General features: G+C 39.3%; 2 protein-coding genes across 2 annotated transcripts; one reads left to right on the forward strand and one right to left on the reverse strand.

The window, feature by feature from the left end:
• Positions 1 to 1,161: 1,161 nt before the first annotated feature.
• On the forward strand, positions 1,162 to 17,479 carry LOC148425667 (aldehyde dehydrogenase, mitochondrial-like). The gene is made up of 13 exons (XM_088410029.1): positions 1,162 to 1,342; positions 1,789 to 1,893; positions 6,534 to 6,674; positions 6,965 to 7,044; positions 8,338 to 8,449; positions 9,887 to 10,015; positions 11,304 to 11,417; positions 11,971 to 12,073; positions 12,297 to 12,481; positions 15,848 to 16,012; positions 16,211 to 16,368; positions 16,509 to 16,623; positions 16,849 to 17,479. The coding sequence occupies exons 1-13, from the start codon at positions 1,226 to 1,228 to the stop codon at positions 16,879 to 16,881; spliced, it is 1,557 nt and encodes a 518-aa protein (XP_088266155.1). The 5' UTR covers positions 1,162 to 1,225; the 3' UTR covers positions 16,882 to 17,479.
• A 454-nt stretch (positions 17,480 to 17,933) lies between these two features.
• On the reverse strand, positions 17,934 to 23,418 carry LOC148425668 (uncharacterized). Its single transcript, XM_088410028.1, has 8 exons — positions 22,875 to 23,418; positions 22,194 to 22,309; positions 21,572 to 21,675; positions 21,242 to 21,416; positions 21,039 to 21,147; positions 20,176 to 20,261; positions 19,398 to 19,468; positions 17,934 to 19,261 (listed from the first exon to the last, which is right to left on the reverse strand). Exons 1-8 carry the CDS (start codon positions 23,334 to 23,336, stop codon positions 18,105 to 18,107), a joined length of 2,280 nt encoding a protein of 759 aa, XP_088266154.1. The 5' UTR covers positions 23,337 to 23,418; the 3' UTR covers positions 17,934 to 18,104.
• Positions 23,419 to 24,919: the final 1,501 nt, after the last annotated feature.

Genomic DNA, 24,919 nt, shown 5'->3' on the forward strand with positions numbered 1-24,919 from the left:
AGAGACTGAACAAAATGGATGGGCGGGAGGCAGGGGGCATTCCCATACTTTCTGAGCCCCTCTAACTTTGGGAAAACAGGATATTATGAGAAATGTTAGAACCAAGGTTCTCTCATCCCTTTTGTTCATTTCAAGCATGCTACTTCCAAACTCCTTGTCACCAGCTGTTCTTGTAATTAATGGTCTAATGTTACTGAAACTGTTATTGCTGTGGTCATTACTGCTTTTGTTATCAATTTTTGTAATTCTTCTCTAGGACAAACTTTCAAAAGAGATGTAAATCTTAATGGATCTTTTCCTGGTTGAATAAAGGTTTGAAAAAGGATTCATTCAAATCGGAAATGCTTCTTAGTTCAGGGTTTTTTATACAGTGACAAATTGCAATGTTGTGTACATATGGAAGTTTATAGTCTCTATCACAACATTAGCAGGTAGATTTTACACGCAGAATGATGTTATATTGGCAAAATGCAAAAGTCAATGTACAATTTTAATCCCCCAAAATCTGGGTTTGAGTTTAAAACCGATGGTACATAGGGACCTGGCATCTAATGAACAGCACCGAAGGCTACAAATGACCACATTCAATATGACAACGGGGCGGCTCGGCGGTAGTTAAAGGGACCCGAGTTCGAATTGGGCGCGTGAATGGTTTTTGTCCCTGTCTGCCCTGCGATTGGCTGGCAACCAGTTCATTGTGTCCCCCGCCTACTGCCCGGAGCCTGTTAGAATAGGTTCCAGGAAAGCCCGCGACCCTTGTGAGGATAAGCAGCTTTAGAAAATGGATGGATGGAATATGACGGTGGCGCTGGCATACAATTGAACTCTTAAAGGGACACTGTTAGACCGTTTTTCATTAAAAAGGAATCAATTACATGATTGTACATGTCAGAAAATTGCAAATAAATGTGTTCTTAACGTCCAACAGTATGTTTTAAACATAATCATGGGTCTAGTTATCATTAAATTATATTACACAGGGGGTTGCACGTCTCCATGTTTATTAAAGCTTCAAACAATGGTAAATGAATGATAATGAAAAACTGTCAAATCTCACACAGTACTCTTTTTGAGCCAGTTTATGTATGCGTCTGTTTCTATTGGTCAAGGAACGATGACGTAGGATTGGGCGGAGAGAAAAGGATTAGAGGAACTCTCCAATGCAGTGCACAATTGCGCACATTGGTTTGATAAAGAACCCTAGTGGTGGCGGAGGTATTCTGAAATGCTCCGTGCTGTGATTTCTCGAACCCTTCCACGGGTCAACGTTTTGTCGGCGTGTAAATACTCCGCCGCAGCGATTCCTGCACCCAGCACCCAACCCGAGGTCCACTTTAATAAGGTACTTTTAGTTTCTGTCGAATAGTTCGGTTTTTGGCAGCTACTCGTGTAAGTGCGTATGGCAGTGAACTTTGAATGCAAACCCGAGCAGGGACAGCTGTTAAACCGCTAGAAAATCAAAGGAGGGCGCCACCTGCAAATCACGATTTATGTAATCATAGAGCGAAAGAGTCAGGAAAATAAAAACAGGGCCTTAAGTTAGTTAGTTGGTGGCGTCAAGTTTTCGCACGTCGTATAACGCTCTAATCTAGTATCTCCACGTTGCAAAATCCAACCGCTGACCGAGAAGTGATTTAACTATCATTTGAGTATTTATTTATCTATTTGTTTGTTTTTACCGACAGTAGTAGTATACACCTGGAAAATGAAGAAGACCTATTCAAAAGTTATATTTTCTGTCGCATTGTATTGCAGCTCATTTCTCATTCCTACGTCTTATGCTTGTAGCTGTTCATCAACAACGAGTGGAAAGATGCAGCAAGTGGGAAAACTTTTCCTACTGTAAACCCAGCAACAGGGGAGGTCATCTGTCATGTGGCTGAAGCCAGTGAGGTAACCAAACACAAAGCTTTCATTGAGCTCCTATCCTGCCACGAACCAAAACTAGAAAATAAGAATTTGAGATGTAACAGTAACACTAGACTCACTGGGGGCCTTAAGGCTAGAAGGACAATGGTGCACGCAGACAAAAAGTGGAACCAGCAACTTCTCAGATATTCACCCTCTCACTTTATTTCTCACAAACTTCCTCTCCTTGGATTATAATTTAGCAACGCTGGCCAGGGCAATTCACGTTTTCCTTGTCAATCGCACGATGTTTTTTCAATAAAAACAAAAACATAAAATCTGTATAACCGTTTCCCAAAGAAAAACTGGATGTTGTACTTTTTCCTTTTAGTGCAAGAATGAATTGTTTGGGCATGTCTAAGTCGTCAGCTCTTATTCATTCAATCAGTTCAATTTACTTTAGGTCACTCTTGCTAGGCATTTGGCATGCCTAGCAGTGTCATTCGGTGCATAGAATTTTAGTCCACAATTGAATAAAATGTAGATACAAAAAGGATCAAAATTAAATCACACAGACAACATTAATTTCAAATCTTTATGAAAAGTTACAACTATTAGTTTATAACTCATACTCTATTTTTGTGCCATGCATGCATTACAAATGTGGGAGTGCAGATTGTAGTAGTATTGAGGTTCCAACGAGCCTTGGATCTTAAACTTTTTTTTTTAGTTAGTTTCAAAATATGCTTCCCAGCGAACAATCACGTCTAATCACATGTGTACTAACAAAGAAGTAGTTTTTCGAAGACAACCAAAATTATGCCAGCAGGAAAATCCAGTTATTCAAGGAGGTGTGTCGACCACTTAGCATATACTTGCTATTATACAACCAGAAATTAAGACAGCTGCAAAATGTATTATTTAGAGAAAGATTAATATTAAATTCATGCAAAAATATTTTTTTATTTTTTTTTGTGTGTGTGCATATTTTTATTTATATTTCATTTTGCCATTAAACGATGAGACACGGGTCAGATAGGGGCAAAAAAATCTGAAATGGGTCACTGAAGGCTTCAGTAGTCTAAAAGCCATAATTTCAAGGTATCATGATTCTGTCGTAGTGAACTGGCCAGAAGAAAATGATCAGAAAGACTTTAGGAAATGCCTACTGATATTCTTTGGCTTATTGTGTTTCATTCATGTTGTAAATGATCTATTGTGCACAGACTACTTCTGGTACAGTTAACTGTTTTAATGTTGTAATATTCAGCTGTACGCGTGCTATTCTTCCCTTGCTTCATCGGGTTCATCCATGCAATGATATTGATTTATTATTAACACATTAGAAGATCTAAAAAAACCAAAACATATATTATTTTCATCTAGTTTGTATGATTAACATGTTCAAAAGGAGTAGGAAATACAAAAACATGGTCTGCCCTCGGTTTTCTATATTTTACCAACAAGTTTTTATACACAAGTTTTTTTCAACGATTTATACAGTATGTAGTCTCTATACAAGCCTCGAAAAAAATATTATTTATCATACTTCATTGTGCAGTGTAAAATCCAACTCAATATTTAACAAAACATTTTCTGGGCCTTTTTATTTTGTACACACTTTATATATCTCCCTTATGGAAGGATTTAACGTTACGCCCAAAAATATTTGAATATAACAACCTGTATATCATCATATGTAAACATGAACTGTGGAAGGTTTTCCAGTTTGAACATTAAATATTTTGTCTTTGCAGTGTATTCAATTGAACATAAGTTGAAAATGATTTTTATTTGCATTTTACAGCAAGTCCAACTTTATTGGAATTGGGGTTGTACTAATATAGGCGATTATTTGAATAAAAATAGGGGGTGCATCAATTATTTGTTGTTTTATACTAGTATTTGCAGTTGGGCTTGGTCCCTGCCCCCGTCAAAAAGCTACGTGTGCTCGGAAGCTATGCAGGGCTTGACTTTTTATTCTTAAGTATGTCATGTTTACATACCACAGCAAGCAACTATTCCACTGAGGACTCTTAACATGTCTGTAAATCACAAAAAACAAAAAGCAACTTGACTTTCTCTTTGGTCGCAGGTTTCAAATACCAAAACATTTATACCTGCCATTCTCGCAATTTAAATAAAAAGCGAGCTGCAGGGAACTTGGACCTCGGCTAATGGTCAGCTTTTGTGGCTAATGTTGTTTACAAAGTTTGTGGTCTGCATTTCAAACTGGATAGGAACAGCTTTACACCTGAGGCAAATGACAACCCAGGTCAGGCTTTTTGATGTTTTGGTGTGTAATATCAAAGGAAAAGCATACAAAAAACACTAGGAGGCTAAAATATTGCATAGATTGTCAAAACATGACAACCTTCAACTTGCCACGCTGCTGTCCCTTCTAAATGCTTGCAAACAGGAGGTTGAGTGGCACATCCTATAGGTGGCAATTTTAGCCCATAACGTGCTCATTCACTGCCATTCAAAAGTGGAAGTATTGTCAAATTTGGACATATTGAAAACCCAATGTTTTATCATCCATTTCTCCCGTTTTGTTTGCAGTGATTCTTACAGCAGCAACTCGCAAACGGGGCCCTATAGAAATGTTTATGGTGACTTCCCAAAACCACCAGGTGGGGTTAGCGACCAATTTACAACATTTGCAAGCCTTTCAATGACTTCAATGGTTGGCTTAGCCTGGACTCCTATAGTGCAAAAGTCTTCAAGAGTCACAACACTCACTATGACATAACAATTATTACTATTTCAATTTTAGAAATATATAAATTTACAGCGTGGATATTTTTGCTATTATCGCATTTTTACAATTTTTGTACATAAAAGTCAGCCCAAGTTGGATGACATTAAGGCCGGGCTAGTGAAAAATCCCTGGACGCGCAGGGGTTAAAGTTGTGCTGAACTCCAAATTGACTTCTGCTTATAAATTGTATAAACAAGTATCTACTAATGATGTCATTACTGTCACTGCACATCATTATTTTGGCATTTTAGTGCATGTGGAAATTTTAATTTGAGGTGAAAGCTGTCTGTGTGGCACCATCTTTCGGTTAAACACTGGGATCACCACAATTTGCTACTCGTCCTCTTATTGGATGAGCAGAGACTCTCAATATCACTAGGTGAAAATGATGGAGTGGAACTGCCTTGTACACGCTCCTTTCCAGTTGAAGTTGGAATATCAGTACAGTGTACCTGCTGCTGTCACTTAGAGCCACGCCACACCCAATCCACTCATCTCTTGCAAGCCCAATGGTCCTCTAGGCCCTTTGAGCACCTTTTTCAAATATTAGTGAAGGGTGAAGCACGTGTCTAGTAGGGGATCAAGTTCCTCTTTTCATTGATTTATTTGACTAAAAACGTTTCTGGAAAACAGTGAATGTGTATTAGATGGAAAATTGTGCAAAACATGAAACACACTTACTGTAACATAACCCGCAACAAATATATAGTAACACAAGAAATGATGAAGAGTTTATGAAGATGAGATTCATTCTGTTTTGCAACAGTTTTTACGTTGTTTCTAAAGTGTTGATGTGTCTTATGAATGGTAACATAGAAAATACCTCAATTTGACCCCAAAATTATTGGTGTGTCCTATAGACTCTTATATTTTGGGGATTACGGTCTTTGATTACCCCCCCCCCCCCCCCCCCCCCCCCCATATTTCTAGTAATGTAAAGATAATTGTCAGGACCGGGAGTTTTATAGGCAATGTATGGCATGTCTTTGTTGCTCTCTTCTTCAAATTTCCCTCTTGTGGGATGAATAAATATCTTACAGTATTTTAAAAATCCAGACTGGGTTGCCTTTACATGGCCGCATACATAAATACTTCATGGGGAACTAGGCAAGAATGTACTACTTTCAGTACAGTGGGGCCAAAACATTAAGAAAACCTTTCAATATATTGTAGTTGCTCCAGCCTTGCTTTTATTTATTTATTTTTTTACATACAGTTTCTTTTTCACCACAAGGCACTCAATTTTTGCACCTTCCTACGGCAGTCAGTTCCAGACTAGCCTAAAATGATACTCTTATATGAAGAGGACTTTTTCCAAAGAGAGACAAAAGCCAAAAATATAAAAAGCTTGAGCTTGCGCTGCCATTGTATACAGAAGCTATTTTCTTTTGTTATACTTGTTCAGACTGGTCGTCACTGACAGTGTTTTGTTTCACCCGCCTGACTTCTATGCAGGCTGCGTGCGTGCAACTCCCTTTCACAAGATTGTGATTTCCGCCTGAGGTCATGTCGGGTAGGCTAGCAGCCCTCCACAGACTTTGCGTTTGGCTATATAGACTGAAGCGCTGATTGGTTTAAAAGGACAACTGTAAATGTTTGTAACATTTGCACATCTTGGTAAATATTCCTGACTATAATGTGGTTTTATTTTACCTTACATACATTTTGATGGTGGGCATCAAGTTATAGCCTTAGCCCAGGAATGTGAACAAAATAAATAATAATGCAGCATAGGTCTTGTGGGAGGTCTGGTTTGCCAAATTTCTCAATGGTTATTGGTTCTCAAGCAAGGCTCAGTTTCTTTCCTCTGATTATTTGAAGAGCAAAATTGGAATTTTCTCTGTTCTTGCCAATTGTAACCATCACTTTTCCAGTTGTTCCAAAAGTGATATTAAAAAAAAAAAATGTGTTTATCTATTTCCAGGTGGATGTTGACAAGGCAGTGAAAGCAGCACGTGATGCCTTCCGGTTGGGGTCGCCATGGAGACGGATGGACGCCTCCCACCGAGGCCTGCTTCTCAGCCGATTGGCCGACGCAATCGAGAGAGATTCTGCTTACCTTGCGGTTGGTTCCAATGACTGCCAAACCTGCTTTGTTTGACTTGATTGCTAGTTACATAAGCCTGCTCTACAATCTTGGCATTGGTTTATGTGTAACTATTAAGGCTTACAAACCAGTCAAGTCTTTGTTGCCACATGTACACTGAAAAAGATGGCTACACAATATAATGCCTTTATAAACACAGATTAATCAAGTTTCTAAGCATGTTTGTACAATGTTGTAAAAGCAGGTTATTGTGGATCCTAAACCAACTGTACATATTTGACTTTGATATTGTAGTATTGTTTCCATAGGAACTGGAGACCCTTGACAATGGGAAGCCATATGTCATTTCCTACACAGTGGATCTGCCCAATGTGGTCAAATGTCTCAGGTAACACACGCATAACTCTGCGCTGGTATTCATTTGCCAAGTGTGTTTTGACATTTCAAAATGTTGTTGGTTTCTTGTCACCTTTGGCCCCCTGTGTTTGTTTTTAGTAGGATACAGTATTTCATATGAGCCCATATTGGAAGTATCCTTCCACCTAGACTTTTTCTTGGGCAGTTTCAGAGAAGCCCGGACCCTAGTGGTTGCAAAACCACAGTGGGATCCAGAGGTGTTCTCAGGCGGCAGGCAAGCAACCAAAATAAACAACCGGTCCAGATGCAAAGAACATCTCAACTGGCCAATGTAATCACATCAAACAGCAGAAATGTGAAATTGAGTCTATCTAACTGGACATCCTCAATGTGTAGCCTACACCTCCCAATGCTGTCCATAAAAGTTATGACTAGAATTTGTAACAGAGCAGCCTTGGCGCTGCCCTGTAAACAAATCCAAATTACTGTCGGCATTGCAGCCATAAATATGGCACCGGTTAAAGGGTCATTTCATGCAAATCACCCGAAAGGTCTTGCAAATTTTAACCAAGTCCACAGATCTTTATTGAACCTTGGTATACCAGTTGATAGTGATGGCGCAACCCGAAATCGCCTGATACAGGTCCTTAGTCCCTGCATAGGGTCATCCGATGCCGAATCACCCGGTGGATTTAACCAAGCCGAGTCTGGTTTTAATTAAAGTTGTTGTCTTTGTTGATTGTGGTGGTCAAATCAGACCAGAGATTTTGGAGCTAAGGCTTTTGAAATTTGTTACAAAAAGGGGGGTGCAGCCTTCATTTGAACCAGTATAATTTAGGGTCTATTGCACCAATCTTCACTAAACAGGCATCATTGGCAAGGGAATTTAACGAGGCTTGCTAATTTGCCAAGAGCCATACATCCTGTTAACATATTGACATGTTGGATGTTCTAAATGCCGTTACATTTCTTGTCAAACAATCGAAGCAGACAATTTAGAAAGAAGAAGATCGTGGCCATATGATCATATGGTACGTAATACATATTACATGTGTTATGTGTCAATGACTAGACATAGTTGTCTTTTGAATGGCTCTTTTTAGTGGTTCCCTTTTGAAAAAGCCAAAAGTCCCATCATTATAGTGGCGGTACGGACAACCTGTGACAAACAGAAGTCCAATACCAAAGCACAACTTAAGTTTTGGTTGAGTTGACCATTCCAATCACACCCTACCAGGTTTCACCACCTTTGCCCATTTGAGCATTAAATTTACCAGCATAACAAGGAAGTCCCCCTGGTTTGATGCACTCGATTTGTTCTCAGATACTACGCAGGCTGGGCAGACAAATGGGAGGGCAAAACCATCCCCATTGATGGAGATTATTTCTGCTACACCAGACATGAACCCATTGGAGTCTGTGGACAAATCATACCGGTAAGTGTTTTACATATGGCAAGAATTGCAGTTTAAATTTAGTTTACACAAAAAAGGCTACATGTTCTGTATGGAAGCTCCAAAGTAGAACATATTGTGTTTCATATATTGTGTATTCTGTTTCTTGTTCAAGTTGTTCACAGTGTATTTCTAAATCAAATTTCCGAAATATGCAAACTTTGTCTACTCAGTGGTGTCATTTGAGAGTTTCCAAATTGTGTAACTTTTTTTGGGTGTGCTGGCCCGTTTTACACGCAGAAGGGGCATATACAGTACATCCAATTTCCATGCATGGAAGTGAGAGATTCCTTTAACTCAGTAATATATTTCATCCACTAAAACTTTAGACTTTAGACTTCTCACAAATCTTTATAACGGCCTCCACCACTTTAAAACTTTATCAATTGCGTTAAAATTTTATTGGATCTTGTGCCACACTTCCACAAGTGTATGCGGTGTACAGTTTGTGAGTCAACAGGCAATTCAGTGTTTTTCATTAGGGATCTTAATTACTCTGACCCACTGTGTCACAATGCACTGTGCTTCACCGCACAGAATGAAGTCATGACTCACTCTTATGTTGATAAAACGCAGTCTTTTAATGACTAGACTTTTTTTGTGCAGTTGTCTCAGTAAATGAACATTTTTGCTTCATACCCTCTTTTTTGCCATTACATGTTTTAACTTAAATTGTGTTTGAGCTGAAAGGTCTGGGACTCTGATTCATATTCGCAAACCAGACACTTTGTTTATCCATCCAGAGAATCAAAACAGGAGCATGTGTAGAAACATTGTGGTTCAACACATATGAATGTGTAGTCTTTTTTTTTTTTTTTTTTTTTACCTTAAATATTCTATTTTTTTAGAGTCATGACTCAGTCTTTTAGTGTAATGAAGGAAATACAATTTCGCTTGATGTAAGGCAAATGCAACAGCAGTGCATAAGGTCAAATCATGTTTCGCCATTCTTAACTGTTTATGCAATAGCTTGAACAATTGCTCAATTTAAACCTACTAAGCAAGATAAAGTCACACTTAAGCGGTATTTTAAAGCAATCCGTTTATGAGATCTTAAATGTCTCTCTATATTTGTGGATTATATATTTGACTTGCTAAATCACCACTACTATCATTTTCTTGCCACCCATGTGCCGCTTTCGCCACCGCATATTGTCCAGTTAAAATGTTCTAAACTGTGAGGTGTGGAAGCCTGATACGTCTTCCCCAACCTGAGAATTTGGGAACCCACCCAGAGAATAAAGATAGCAGCATGTGCAGAAATGTTGCGGTGCGCCACGTGAAAATGTCGTCTTTTAAGTTTCACTGTAAAGGCTTTGTTTTTGCAGCCGAGTCGGAATATTTGCTATATGAGATCAAACCGTGGAGAGTGCATGCAAAGTGGTAAAGTTCTGTTTGCTCTTCCTTTTCACCCGGCAGTGGAACTTCCCCCTCTTGATGCAGGCGTGGAAACTTGGCCCCGCTCTTGCAACTGGTAACACTGTGGTGATGAAAGTGGCTGAGCAGACGCCGCTCACCGCACTCTACGTAGCCAACTTGATAAAAGAGGTACTTTGTTGCATTGTTGACCTCACAGTCTGTTAAATTCACTACAATGCAGAACAATGGCATTACACAGTGCTCGTGAGCTGTCCTTTATTGGTTAAGATAAGTACAGTATAATTATTAATTTATGATTTATGGTTGGTTTATGTATTAACTGCATAGCCTCTGTCATTCGTTGATTAAGATAAGTATAATAATTTCTTTATGATTAATTGTTGGTTTATGTATTAACTCCATAGTCTCTGTCATTCGTGAGTGTGTGTGTTTTATTCTTTTAATATCCTGTTCCTAAACACATATTGTAGCCAATCTAATTTGACCTTTGATTGTTAAAGAACAGTGCCAGTCTCTAATGACAGGATAACCTTTACATCGGATTTTACAAACAAGCATAAAGTGAATGATAAGGACTTCAATGAAATGGAATGAAAAGGAAAGGTGAAAAAGACACAAATATCCCTCTTCACTGTCACTGTCTATATCATTGATTCAGTAGAAGCATTTATGTTACCTTATCATATTTATCGCAATATTACATGAAAGCTTACTCTATTGCAGCACGGAACACGGAATGGAGCACACAACTGTTTTTTGTTTTGTTTTTGTTTTTAATTTGACAGTGTTTGTCAATATTTATAATATCAAGCATTAGAAATGTCATCATTCCTACTAACAGTGGTCCTTTTTTAAGTTAAAAAAAATCAACTTAAATAAAAAACACTCATAATAAAGGCACACATGTATACAAATGACCAAATAACAAAATACCAACCTAACCTTGTTAGTTTATGTTTATGTCGTAACTGTGATGCTTAAAGTTGTCAAGGAAGACACACACACAAAAAAACATTCAAATTGAACAATTTAGTCAATTTAGCATTCCCATCTTTAAATTGGGGGAAGTATGTGGAATAAAACACACAATCCTGGTGGTTTAAACAATCTAGTAAATATGGTTTGGCAAAGTAAAGTTTTATTTTTTGTTTTGTTTTAATTCGGTTTCAAGACTGTGTTATCATTGGTTAAAAGACTTAAGCTGTGAGCTAATATTCGATTATATACAGTCTTTCTCCTAATGGAATTTTAAAATAAAAAAAAAAAAAAGAAAAAGAAAACAAGTTCAAAACTTTCAGTGAATAACAAGCAAATTGTAGGTCTCTCACCGGTTATGTTTATTCCCTTTATTCAAAGTTGTGTTCCATCATAAAGTAGTAAAACAAGATTGCGTAACGACCATCCCACCCAATTTTGTGTTGGATTTTGATCTAGAGCAGTAGCAACTTCTTTACAGGTGGGATTTCCAGAAGGTGTTGTGAATATTGTGCCTGGCATGGGGCCCTCAGCTGGAGCTGCCATCGCAAAACACATGGATGTTGACAAAGTGGCCTTCACAGGATCAACAGAGGTAGAAAGAAAGTGTCTTTGATCTCCACTTCTTCTCAATAAGCCACCCAAAAAAGAATCGACATTTTCTTCATTTGCCAATAAACATGAGCCGATATAAAAGTAACGGTTGGTTAAAACTGTCCAAATATGTCAAAACCGATATTTTTTTTTTTCCTCTCATGTCATCTGTCTTATTGGGCAACTGCAATGAGCGTTTTACAGTATGTGATACTGATACTGTGATGCAATTCAAAATGTTGAGTAAGCACTTTTGCCATAATACTCTGGACAGATTGCGTCCAAGTCCATGCATTATACTGCTAAGTCTTTCTTAAATCCAATTGCTGCCCAAAAAAAGAACAGCTTTTTGCAAAGGTAGCAAAACTTTTTGGAATCTATCCCTGAGAGCAATATTGAATCACTTCTTATCACATGTTCTTCAAAACTTCCACATTTATTTCCCATTGTCAGGCCAAAAGTATTGATTTAGTAATAGTACTGATTTAAAATGATATTCATGCAAGTAGAGATTTGGCTTTCCATATCAGATTGACGCACATTTTTTGTGTTAGGTTGGTCATCTCATCCAGCAGGCTTCAGGCAACAGTAACCTGAAGAAGGTCACTCTAGAGCTTGGAGGAAAGAGTCCCAATATCATCATGTCGGATGCAAAAAGTAGGTTTTTCTTTTCCTCATTCCTTTGTGGATTGCATTTAAATTACATTTTTTATTTTTAATAATAGGAACATACCAAACCGCCTTAAAAACTGATGGATAAAGCAAAGCAGGCCAAAGCCAAAACCAGGACAATTTTTCAAGACACTTCATAAAGGTTTTGGGTTTCATTTTCTTTCTTTCTTGAGTTAATCATTGCCTTTTTTGTATTTTCATTGTTCAGTGGAGGATGCCGTGGAGCAGGCACACTTTGCTTTGTTTTTCAACCAAGGCCAGTGTTGTTGTGCCGGCTCTCGGACATACGTCCAAGCAGATATCTACGATGAGTTTGTGGAGCGCAGCGCAGAAAGAGCAAAGAGACGAGTGGTGGGCAACCCCTTTGACTTCAATACTGAGCAGGGACCCCAGGTAATGTACTCGCAACACTACTGTGTCATATGCACAACGGAATTACAGTGGTGACATTTAAACAGCACTTCTTCAACATTTTTTTTATTCAGTAGCATAGTAGGACTGTCTATTAAGTGTCCATCAAAACTCACTGTTTTGTATGCTTTACCCCTGGATGTCCGGGGATTTTTCACTAACCTTGCCTGATTACCACCCAACTTGGGCTGACTTTGAAAGGGTCATAACGTCAACAAATATGAATACATTTTTACTTTGAACCCCTCAAACCAGTGTGTGTGTGTGTGTGTGTGTGTGTGTGTCTGCATCTAGTAATCTTGGGACCAAGGTTGAATTAAGCTGTAAAATGCACTTTAAATACGGTTTGGTAACCACTCATGATAAAACAAAGCTTTACCATTCTGCCATTTTGAAACAAGTGAAGCCAACCAATAGCAGACCAGCATTGTAGTGATGCTTTGCATGGAGGCATTGACGGCAACAGAAAATAAGTGCAATTACCTAAAAACGCCTGCAGATGGAGATAAAACACAAATACAGTCAACCCCCTGGGGTCATGACAGTTGTTTTTGTCGTAATGCATTACATGAAATAAAACGCTTCCCTGCAGAAAAATAAAAGCTTTGTTGCAACATTTAGTTTTTGCATCGAAACCTTTTGTCAACTACAAGTGCCACAATGCATAGCAAGAGCTTTGCATTATGGGAGTCAGGCTAAAACTTCACTCAGTGACGTCATTGAAAGGCTTGCAAAAGTCATAAGTTGTCCGTTAGCTCACCCCGGTGGTTTTGGGCTCTCAACACAAACATTTCTATTGCACCCTGTTCGCGAGTTGCCGTTGAAAGGATTAATGCAAAAATCATGGCAGTAAATGAGCCCAGCATGGCCTAATTTTGACATCTGCAGGGTGTACCTCTCGACCTTCTATTTGCAAGCATTTAGAAGGGACGGCATACTGAAAGCTGACATAATTTCACAATCAATGCAATATTTTAGCCTAGTGTTTTTTTCTGTATGCTTTTCCTTTGTTATCACATATCAAAAACATCTAAAAACCCGAGTTGGGTCAAAATTTCCCCCAGAGGTTAAAAGTATATTTGTTCTTTTGAGAATTACTGTATGGTTTGCACATCAGTGCTGCATTTATATGGTAAAAAAAAAAAAATACCACTGGAGGGAGTCAGCAGAACTCATGGAAGTCATACCAGAAGTTCAGAATCACTTCATGAAGTAATGACATTTTTATTTTCATATGCGCAGCTCACAACAGCATATGAAAGGTAAGCCGCCAACAGAAAACAAACCAAAGGTAGAGGAATATATAAGTAAATTATTGTCAAATTTTGGTTTGGCTTTGATGCTTTGAAATGCTGATACTTTTTTTGAACTCCACTTCAGACCTTTTCTGCAGCTTTATTTCAAGCTGCAATTATTTCTATGAACTATGGTTTATGTTGATAATCTTAAATAAAATGTTATGTTTAAAATGTTATTATTCATCATGATTTTACATATTAAAAGAGAGAAATAGTGAATGAAATTACTAGTCGGAACAGTTTTTTTTATTATTATTTCTTGGTGCAGATATTGATTTATTATGAGATTGTAAAACACAGGCATCAGTAAAACATGCTATGTTCCTGCAAAGGCTCTTAGTTTTAGGGGTAAGGTTCATGTGCATAATATGGCCTTTGAAGTTCAGCAATTAAATATGATACAGGTGAAAGATAATAAAAATCTTCATTTATTGATCATGCACAATGGCCCGTGTCTGATCAATGATGGTATTTTAATTTAACAATAACAGTGCATCCATCTTCTGCCAAAATTCCAATGATGACAATCCACCCCACCATCCCCACCCTAGCCCTAATCTGCTGTTACCTGACTGCTATTCAAACTGGCCCTAGAGTGCCTCAAAAATGATCACTCCCAACAGTATTTTAAAAATAATTTTACATTTGCAAGCAATTCTGCCATTAATGCAAATAAAGTCTCATTTTGCCAATTTACATCTGCTGTCCTGTGACCTCAAATTTCTGCGCTTTTACAACCGTGAGGTTTTACGGAAGCGGCCTTCTTTGAATGCGAGTACAGAGAAGGGTTTGAGACTTGCATGCCTTACATTTCATACACCTAGGTGTTTAGCTTCGTAGAAGACATACTATGCATTTCTAAAAGAAAAAAAAAACGTTTCCAGCAGTGTTCCCTCTAAGCCATAGGTCTCAAACTCCAGTCTTCGAGGGCTGCAAACCTGCATGTTTTCGATGCTGCTCTCTCAAGCACACCTGATTTCAAATTATTAGCTCATCTGCGGGAGCTTGAAAACGATCGTAATCATTTGAATCAGGTGTGTTTCAGAGAGCAGAATCGAAAGCATGCAGGTTTGCGGCCGCCGAGGACTGGAGTTTGAGCCCTATGCGCGTGCGCTATTTCGCACTGCTCGCACATTCTAAGCGCACAAAAAAAAAATCTATGCTGTGCATGAAACAAAATGCAGTATAAACTTGTTAAATAATATCTAATATTAGACCTCATCTGATTAATTAGACCAATAATATTGTTTTCTGTGCCATTTTGCATCGTGCCAGCGAGTGACAATTGTCCGGTCAATGATATGTTTCAATTACACTATTCATCCAATCAAACGCATTGACAGAAGCGTTCCCTGCATATACACCCTGTGCAGGTTAGCTAACTAACAACAGTGCAGAGTTAAGAGCCGCAAATGCTAACCCCTTTTGCTGGCGAAACGAATGAGCAGCGACACATCCAGATGGAAAGACTGTCGGAGTATATGCAAATAGAAGAAGCGGTGAAACTGGGTACGAGTTTTTCTTTTTCACAACTTGTGGCTCGTTTATTGCCATGGTGACAAGGGCAATATACATTACACTGTCATGTCTAAAACACTAATTGCTCAAGATATTAAAAAAAAATAGCAATAATAACAACATATTTGTTGAAAACGAACCAAAATAGTTGTGATGTCAAACATAGATGCATCTTTGTCCCGTATTGGTCCTGTTATGTGATATAGCAACATCAGATATGCACACGGCGACTGACTGTGTGCATGTCTGAAGTTGCTCATCTTGGTCCAAAGCCTGCTCGGGGAGTTTGTGTGAATGCTCAGACATATTGAAAATTAGAGAGAACATTGCATACAGCTCGCATGTTTGAAAATATCAACGACCTCACGAAAACAAATCTAATTTGGAAAAAATAAAACATGTATTGAGCATTAAGCCCTGCAGTGTGATCCTAATCCAAGCCTTAATGAGGAGGCACAATTAACCTGGTTGGTTTAATTTCTCAAATAATCATTAAAGCACATTTTCCATAATGCTGACGCTTTTTGTGCAGGTGGATGAGGAGCAGTTCAAAAAGATTTTGGGTTACATCAGCAGTGGGAAAAAAGAGGGAGCCAAACTCATGTGCGGAGGCGGCGTAGCTGCTGACAAGGGATACTTCATCCAACCGACTGTGTTTGGAGACGTTCAAGACAACATGACCATTGCCAGAGAAGAGGTACACCTGACTATTTTTGCCCTTTCCTTATGACTGAAATTGGATAGTGTTGAATTTGGGGTTTAAGACTTGTCCACCATGCCTTTATCTAATCTTAGCAACAGTGACTCGTCTGTCAATGTTAAACAAATCTGCAGTTGAAAAAAGCAAAACGTATTCCATCATGTTTGGGTTTTTTTTTTTTTTCTTTATTCGCAGATCTTTGGTCCAGTAATGCAGATCTTAAAGTTCAAGACACTTGAGGAGGTGGTGGAGAGAGCCAATGATTCGAAATATGGTCTGGCTGCTGCGGTGTTCACCAAAGACATTGACAAGGCCAACTATATCGCTAATGCACTCCGCGCTGGCACAGTCTGGTAGGAGGACTACGCTCACTCTGTGTATTTTATACTCACTGTGGGTGTTCGTGTTCTGGATGAGCAATAACATCTTGTATGCATTGAAACACTCCTATTTCCTTTCGAATGACCCTTTTTTTTTTTTTTCCATTCTCCAGGATTAACTGTTATGATGTGTTCGGGGCCCAGGCCCCATTCGGAGGATACAAGGCTTCAGGGAATGGCAGAGAATTAGGAGAATATGGCCTGGACAACTACACTGAAGTCAAAACGGTAACCATTTAAGAAGCAAATTGTGATTTGTGTAGAGAAAATAAGTTCATTGTCTAAATTCAATGTTGAACAGTGACACCTTGCAGAAGGCTTTCTAAATGTTATTCCCCATCAGATTGTAATTCGTCACATATACTTGAAAGAGAAATGTTCAAATTAATCAGATTAAATGAATACACTACCATATGTTCCATTTTGAAATCCAGCTTTTTCTTGTGTTGCCAGGTGACCATGAAAGTACCACAGAAGAATTCGTAAACAACAGATGGATGACAGTTTTGCAGTTTCTTTTTCATAATTAAGGAAGTAAACAGTTCCAGTAATCTACACCTTTGATACATTTGAAACCGGTTATTTACAGTTGATCACTTTTCCACATTTTGATGAATAAAATAATTGTAGTCGCTGCATTTTGTTTGCTTGAACCTTTTAATCATCTTGCCAAAATATACAGGGGTAGGCTGATTTACACCGCATAGATCAAGACACTGATTATCTGCTCTCAAATGGCACAATTTGGAGACCTGTCACACAGCATAAAAACAAATGCATAAAAGCTGTTATTTGAGGTTAGAACCAGGTGTTTATCTAAACACATGGCCTGCCCACAAACAGATTTAACACCTGACATAAATCTAAACTGAAGCAAATGTGTACACAATTATGGGCTAATGTGCTAAATGAAGTGGCTCATTTAACAAGGATCATCATTTTGGTGCCAATGCTTGTAAAGTTGTTTATGAGCATCTGCGGTTTATTTCATGTGAATGTAAAAAATCTGCCATGTAGTGCCAACCCTATACAAGGGTTCCCAGCTTGTCTCTATTCAACAGAAGCAAATAAATTTGGGCAACAAGTTTTTTTCCTTTCATTTACTTCTAGAGCAAATGTATACAAGCAACCACTCACACTCATATTGATACCTACATAGTCAATTTCGTTGCACCCTTTTGCAATGTGAGAGAAACACAAATTCCACATTGGAAGCGTGGAGTCCAGAATGAAGACCCAACCTCAAAACTGAGGCAGATGATGTAAACAACGGCCCAGTGTTCTTTGCGGTTATTAAAATGCTTCCTCCAATGTATGGTATCCTAAAGTATTTCAACATGTGGCCGTTCATTTGCCTTGTCATTTTAGTGTTGCAGGGTCTTCGCTTGCCTCCCTGGCCAAGAAAATCGATCCTAATTTGAAAACTGGAAGCTCATCTCATTGTGTCTCATCCTATCCCTTATGGACAAAGTACAATTCTGGTGAAGACAAGGTTTTCAACAAAAATGGCAATCAATCAATTACACAAAATAAAAGCATAATTGTAATGCGGTTTATTGGAAGATTACAACTAGACAACTCAGGTGGCATTATGGTATTTCGATATGTCATTTCATTCTTAACCACCAAACCTGACAACTCTTAGCCATGTTAGCTTTTCCAGAAGGTGCTGAGACAGTCAATTTGAAGGTCTGCCTAAATTCACTTGGTCAATCATCGATTCCAAATTGCGCCTCACCTGTGGGCCACTCCCCCCTATCTGACGCCGACGCGTGGCCGCTCTCCTGCACTTTACTTGTGACTATCATCACAGCCGAGTGATGAGACTTGTCAAGCACTTCCTCAAAACTTGGAGAACCTTGAGACACACCAAAGTATTCTTCTAATTTTTGTGACGTGGCTGCGACAGCAAACTGACCACGGTGGCGTGCTTCGCCTTCACTTCCAGAATTGCAATCTGAGCCATCGACGCACGCCAAGTCCCTGAATTTGGCAGATGAGTCTGATTCCCATTCTCTGATCTGACGACCTTGAAGCATATCACCATCAAGTCCTTTACTGTCAACATAGTAGGCCGCTTGCTCTGGTCTTATTTTTAGTTGTCGGCCAATGGATTCTTCTGATTCACTGAAATCACCGAACTCTGAAGAATCCGTTTGATCCTGGCTGCTGCCAGACTCTTCTTCAGCTCTCAGCTCCAGTCTCGTGTTATTGGCTGCAGTGGTTTGAATATCATACGTGTGCTCATCTCTTGTGTTGTTACCACTTCCAACAGTGACTTGGCCGTCCATGGGCAGGCAACTCCTTTGATCGACGTTCAAACACAATTTCGCAATAGGAATGTAATCCGAAGAAATGTTTTCAACGGAACCAAGATCCCTAGCGCTTGAGTTTTGTGTCATGACAGTTATGTTCCTAGAAGCACTTCTCGGAGTGACAGCGGCGGTACTGGATGAAGCGCTCGAAGAATTATTGTCAGCAATGGATGAACCATCTCCACTCTTAAACACGTCATCTTTGCTAAGATCCAAGACAACTGTGTCATCCGGTGTTGGTTCTGTCCGCTGGCTGGCTTTGCTTTCCGCATCCTTTTCAGTTGAACTCATTCTGATGGTTGCCAGCTCTTCCCCTCCCTTCGGGAACACTGAAGTCTTCTCGCCATTGGACTCGTGTGCCTTAATTTGGTCCATCTGTGTCTGCGACACAGAAGTGTCCGGCTTTTTGAAGTAAATTCTCTTTCCTCTCTGTTCTTCCCCATTGACCCATTTTTCCTCCATGGAGTGTAAAGGTGAATCCTTCATGTTTGACAACTTTTCTTCCCAACGGCGAGTGAGCCAGCCAGGACTGCTAACTATGTTCTTCACAGCTAAGAAAGCCAACGTTTTATGAATGAGTCCAGTGGTCACAGTAATGCATTCTTTTTGATAATATTGCTAATATGAGTTTAAAAAAAATATGGGGTAGGAATGCAACAAACTGTGGCATATATTGAGAGAACTTACACTCCTGCTTGTCACCACATATGGAATCACAGCAGGAGCACAGCGATGGTGGCGCATCAAGTTCCTCCCACCTAAACAGATCAAACGACCTCATTTGTTTGCAGCATTGCACCAGCAGATACCGTGAAATACAAATGAAAATATCAATTCCAAGGTCTCTCACTTTATTTCAGTTAACTAAAGAGCTGGCCCTTTATGAATAAAATGTACAATACCAGTTCTACTTGCCATGGGTGCTAATATGAGATTTATGAATTCGGCTCCTTTCAAAACTTCTGGTGCCAACATTCAAAGTACGGAACATGAAAAAACAATGAATATAGTAATTATAAGACATACTGATCATTTCTTTCCAAAGCTTGGGAGACCACGAGTTTCTGCCATTATCCGTATTAAGGCTTTTGCTTACTTAATACACAAATGCAAAGTAGGGGAGCCCTATTTGGAAACCTAAAATTAATGTTGGCTTACATTTTAAACACATTTCCCGAAAGAAAAGTAAAGGTAATGAATTACTGTATGTATAAATTGTCATTTTTATCTTTAGAAAATATTAATTTGGCAAATTTACACCTCACTACAAATGTCCCCACAAAGGGGAACAATACAAGGTAGGATAGCAATATATAATTACTACTTTTACAATCAGTGCTTAGTATGGTTTTGTTTTCCGAAAGGGATTTGAATGAACAACGCTCTTTCAGCATTCCATTTGTAGTGTGCTTGCATGTGTGCCAATATGTTAAATTGCATTCATGCGATTGGTTTAACCATTTACCTTGCAGTAGTGTGGTTGTAGTTACAAGACTTGAATGTGTGGGAAGTGGTGACACCAACTGACATTGAACAGTGAAGGTACAGCACCTATACACAGACATTAGCTAAGGTAAATCCTCAGTCCAGAGTTACATAAGGACATGTTAATACTTTGTTAAAATCTCAAACACTATGAAATGATTTCAGGTATACTATGTGTCACAAAGGAGTCACTATAACACAATACAATAATGTTTCATGTTCCAATGAATTTGCTGTAAATTTGAAAAGCAATCTACTGCTACAGCCATGACATTAAAAAGCATGAAATCAAATTTGCAGATAGCTGCAGAAACCCTGTTAAAATTACACACACACGCACGCACGCACACACACACACACACACGCACACACAAGAAAGTTATTTCAGGTACTCCCGGCCCATTTGAGAATGGCTGCTGTTTACTGCACATATTGCTCACTGCTGAATATAATGACTATATGAGTTCCATTCCCAGAGTAACTTTGTGTTTACTTAAAAAAAAAAGTCCCTGATTATGAATGTAATAATAATTTAGTTAGAACACAACATATAAAACACCATAAGTGCAGCTCTAAGAAATTGCTGTGCATAATTCAAATTCTGCAATATGTAATTAAAGTGGTATAGCAATGTAAATATGCGATAACTTGCTTGACAGAGTGCGCAGATACTATTTTTCCTCTTTCATTGCACATGGTGGAAAAAAAGACTTGCATTCTTATTACTAAAAAGAGAGAGGTAGTTGTTGGTCATTTTAAAATGTGTTCATTGACTCTTGAATCTTAGTAAGAATCACATGTATCAAATTTAGAAAGTGATAACATTTTTTTTCAGTTTCTCACCTGTGAGATGTTCCTGAATAGAAAGGCATCGATCGAAAACTTAAGCATGTTACCACTCCTTGACCAGAAGTAGGAAGAACTAGCCTGCCTCCGGCTGTCAGTCATACAGCTGCCAAAGCAAGAGACACACACCTCATTTAATCCAACTTAACCCAATAACTGGAGAACAATTCGGCAAGCATATGGTCTTACGAGAGACACACCCATAATTAGTGATGATATCCACTTTGGGCATGCTGTTTGGGTCTTTGGAGTGTGTCACGAAGCAGGAGTCAACAAAGAGCTTCTCTCCTGGCAAGGGGCTTCCAACCTGAGCCACAAAATTCACCGGCTCCCCCAGGACAAATGAGTGGCCAGGAGAAAGGGGCTCCCACTGGGCTGGCAAAGACACACACAACACATATTCATGTCGCTAAGGATAAAACAAATCAAATGAAAATCAGATGAAATATCCTGTACATTAGCTGAATGCCATAGCATTTTGTTCTCTTCAGCACATTTGAAAGTCTCTTGCAAGTGTTGTTTCACTTTACCATTACAAACAGTGAGGCTGAAAAGCAGCTTAGTTGTGAGACTCTTGATAAAGGTTGTATGCTGAACCTGGGGTGTGTAGCCAACTTGGTAAGAGTAATGAAACCTACAGTAAAAAAACAAACAAACAAAATGGGCATTCATATTAACACACAACACACACAGTCATACTGTAGTACAACAGTCCTTATTAAAATTCATAAGAACAGTAAAAATTCATGTTTTAGGTAACGGTCCGTCAGTTATTCATCAACATTCCTACATATTGTTTTACCATCTTTTCAATTAAGGAATCATTCTATTGGCATTGTAATTGTTTATATTGGGATTTAAAAAAAAAAGTTAAACAATCACTAATTGTGACATCTATTCAATTCACCCTATGGGTTTTGGAAATCATCTCACGCCGGCAGTTAAAAAAAACAAACAAAAAAAAAAACACAGGCACAGATGTAATCTTCAACAGAATGTTAGCCAAAGTCTAAATTGGACTTGATGGGTTGTTGGAACTTCAAGATACTACTGGAAATTGGTTATGCAGTAAATTCAGACTTGACAGTAATGAGCAGAAATCTATTTCTTTTTAGAGATAGAAGAGAGCATGCGTGATACGTTTAAAGTTACCTGTTGTAAAAGCAGTAGATGGGCAGTTTGAAAGGTAGAACACGAATAACGTAGCCCTGCGGCGGTGGAGAGTAATAAAGGGCATAGGAATACACCAACTGACCACCTGAGACAACCTGAAAGATCGGAATTACAATCCCACATTGTTGGATGTGGTTAATAGCGCAAATGACATTCTGGCAACTTTGACCAATATATGTCATGTTTACAATGAGTGCTACTGTTACAGGCCTTTCCTTAAAGGAGCTCAATCATGGTATACAATGTGACACAGCCCTCACATTTAGTTACAAATGTGTGTGACTGGACGTGACATTTGTTGACTATTTCAAGGCTTGCTTGAAACTTCCAAATTTAGAACTTGATTAAACCATGACTTGCACATTTAGTGGTTATGAGATGTCTACACACCCGTTTAAATCACAGGTTTTTGTATTTTAAAAAAATGACTTGATTGTTTAGTATTTAATCACTGAACAATAATACATGAAAATAATGTCTTGCACATGCAGTGGTTATAAAAATTCAACACACCCGAAATTATTCAATGAGATCATTGAAAGCCGTTGTATTGCTCTGAACACGTCATGAGCAATACAACAACAAATGCATCGCCATTAGTCGCAAAGACCATGAAAGGAGTTTTTCAAGATAAGACTGCGAGGAGCCACTTGTTTTTACCTGAGATGCGGAGGCACAGTCGGTTAGCGCATAGTGGAAGAACAGGAAGTGCGGGGACACGGCGGTTGGCTGGCACGAGCCCAGACTGTACAGAGCCGGCTGTGGCCACGCGCGTAACTGATAGCGGTCCACGCGCACCACTATCTCATTGGAGCCGCACCAAACTTCCACAGGGCGCGTCCGCGGAGCCTGTGGCGTTCTTGGGTACTGCGCTGTCTGGGGGAACAACAGCGAGCTCAATTCTGGCGGAACTGAGCTCTGGCGAGGAGCGGGCCGAAGCAACTCTTTGGCCACAAGCGGCTGCGAAGAGTGCCAGAACACCGGCGGCTGGTAGAAGTAAGAGCGCCTTGCTTGGTCGCGGACAAGCGGATTTTCTCCCTCTGACCGAGTCAAGTGCTGAACCGGACCGCCCACTGCTGGACTGCAATAAAATATCCACATGAGCCACGAAAACACCAACATGACTTGAAGCAAGAGGAGCCAACTGGGCCGGAGTTGAGCCGCGAACAGCCGAGCGCACGCTAACGTCTAATCTGCCGGCTTCATTAGCACACCTGCGCTCTCGCTGATTGGACTCCAGGGCGGGCAGCAAGGGGCCAACGTTGATTTGTAAAAAAAACGTTTTGGAAGAGGACGCATACGATTGCGTTTTGGTCTATACTATTAAAACAACAGGACTCTGATACTCAAAGAAAAAGAATGTCCAGTTTAATCCTTGTGGCATTATTTTACAAATTATGGAATTCCATTTTTTGGTGTCATTTTGTATGTTATAAAGGAATCGATGGGGGGAAAAATAACTAGGGAAATGCAACGATTCTGACATTTCTCTGTGGACGTGCGAGATTTTGTGTACAAAAATAATCATTGTCCAAATTTTGGACCATATAAAACCATTATAATTACAATTACCTGTGATTTTTGCAACATTCTTTTGAGCGGCGGTCAGCAAACAGAAAATTATTTGTTGACTTGTTTCACCTAAAGACAGTAGGTGGCGATAGAGACCAGTTAATGGCTACGTCTTAGAGTGTTATCATCACGTCACAGACTACAAAGACAGACCATACCATTTATGTTAATAAATTTAACCTACATATGTATGGATGGACGGGCGGTGGCCCAGTGAATAGCACGTTCGCCTCACAGTTCAAAGGTCCCGGTTCAAATCCACCTGGCTCCGGCCTTCCTGTGTGGAGTTTGCATATTCTCCCCGAGCCCGCGTGGGTTCTCTCCGGACACTCCGGCTTCCTTCCACTCCCCAAAAACATGCAGGGCAGGTGAAATGGACATGCTAAAATTGTCCTTAGGTGTGATTGGGCGCGTGATTGTCGTTCGTCTCTGTGTGCCCAACGATTGGTTGGCAACCAGCTTAGGGTGTCCCCCACCTATTGCCCGGAGCCAGCTGAGATGGGCGCCAGCAAGCCTGCGACCCCTGTGGGGATAAGCGGCTATGGAAAATGGATGTATGTATGGATGGAACTGATGCCATTGAACTATTTGAGTGGTTGAAGGAAAAAAAATCATAAATAATTTGATTATTACGCCTTTAAAATAATTTTCAAAATTAGGAAAATAAATGCAATGTATATAGTTTGCAAAGTGTGCACAAGGGTTAAAGGTGCCATTCGTCCGGAATGGCAACCTCGATCAGCTCTAGTCAATTGCATAGCCGCGCCCCTTCCAAACCAACAGAGGAAAGACACAATTTTTCCAGTTGTACATAATGCCAAAAATTATCCCACCCAAATTTTTGTGGACATCTACGTTTCCAGCCTCTGACAACATCACAACCACAACAATTTGCCTCTCCATTGCTCACTTTCAAGAATGACAGTATATGCAGTTTAGATTATCTTTGACCTGATACTCATCTAAGATATGAGTACAATGCATTTCATATTCTGAGTTATTCCTAGGTCATTACAGATTAATTCATTTATTTTATTACACATTTCATTTATTTTTACCAATTTAGCCATCAAAGGTAGTCAATGAGTTCTAAAAGGGTGAGCTTGACTCACTTTTTTGCCAAGTTAACCTCC

This window comes from Hippichthys cyanospilos, chromosome 3, assembly GCF_059441005.1.
Source record: "Hippichthys cyanospilos isolate Australia breed blue-spotted pipefish chromosome 3, RoL_Hcya_1.0, whole genome shotgun sequence".
NCBI lineage: Eukaryota > Metazoa > Chordata > Actinopteri > Syngnathiformes > Syngnathidae > Hippichthys > Hippichthys cyanospilos.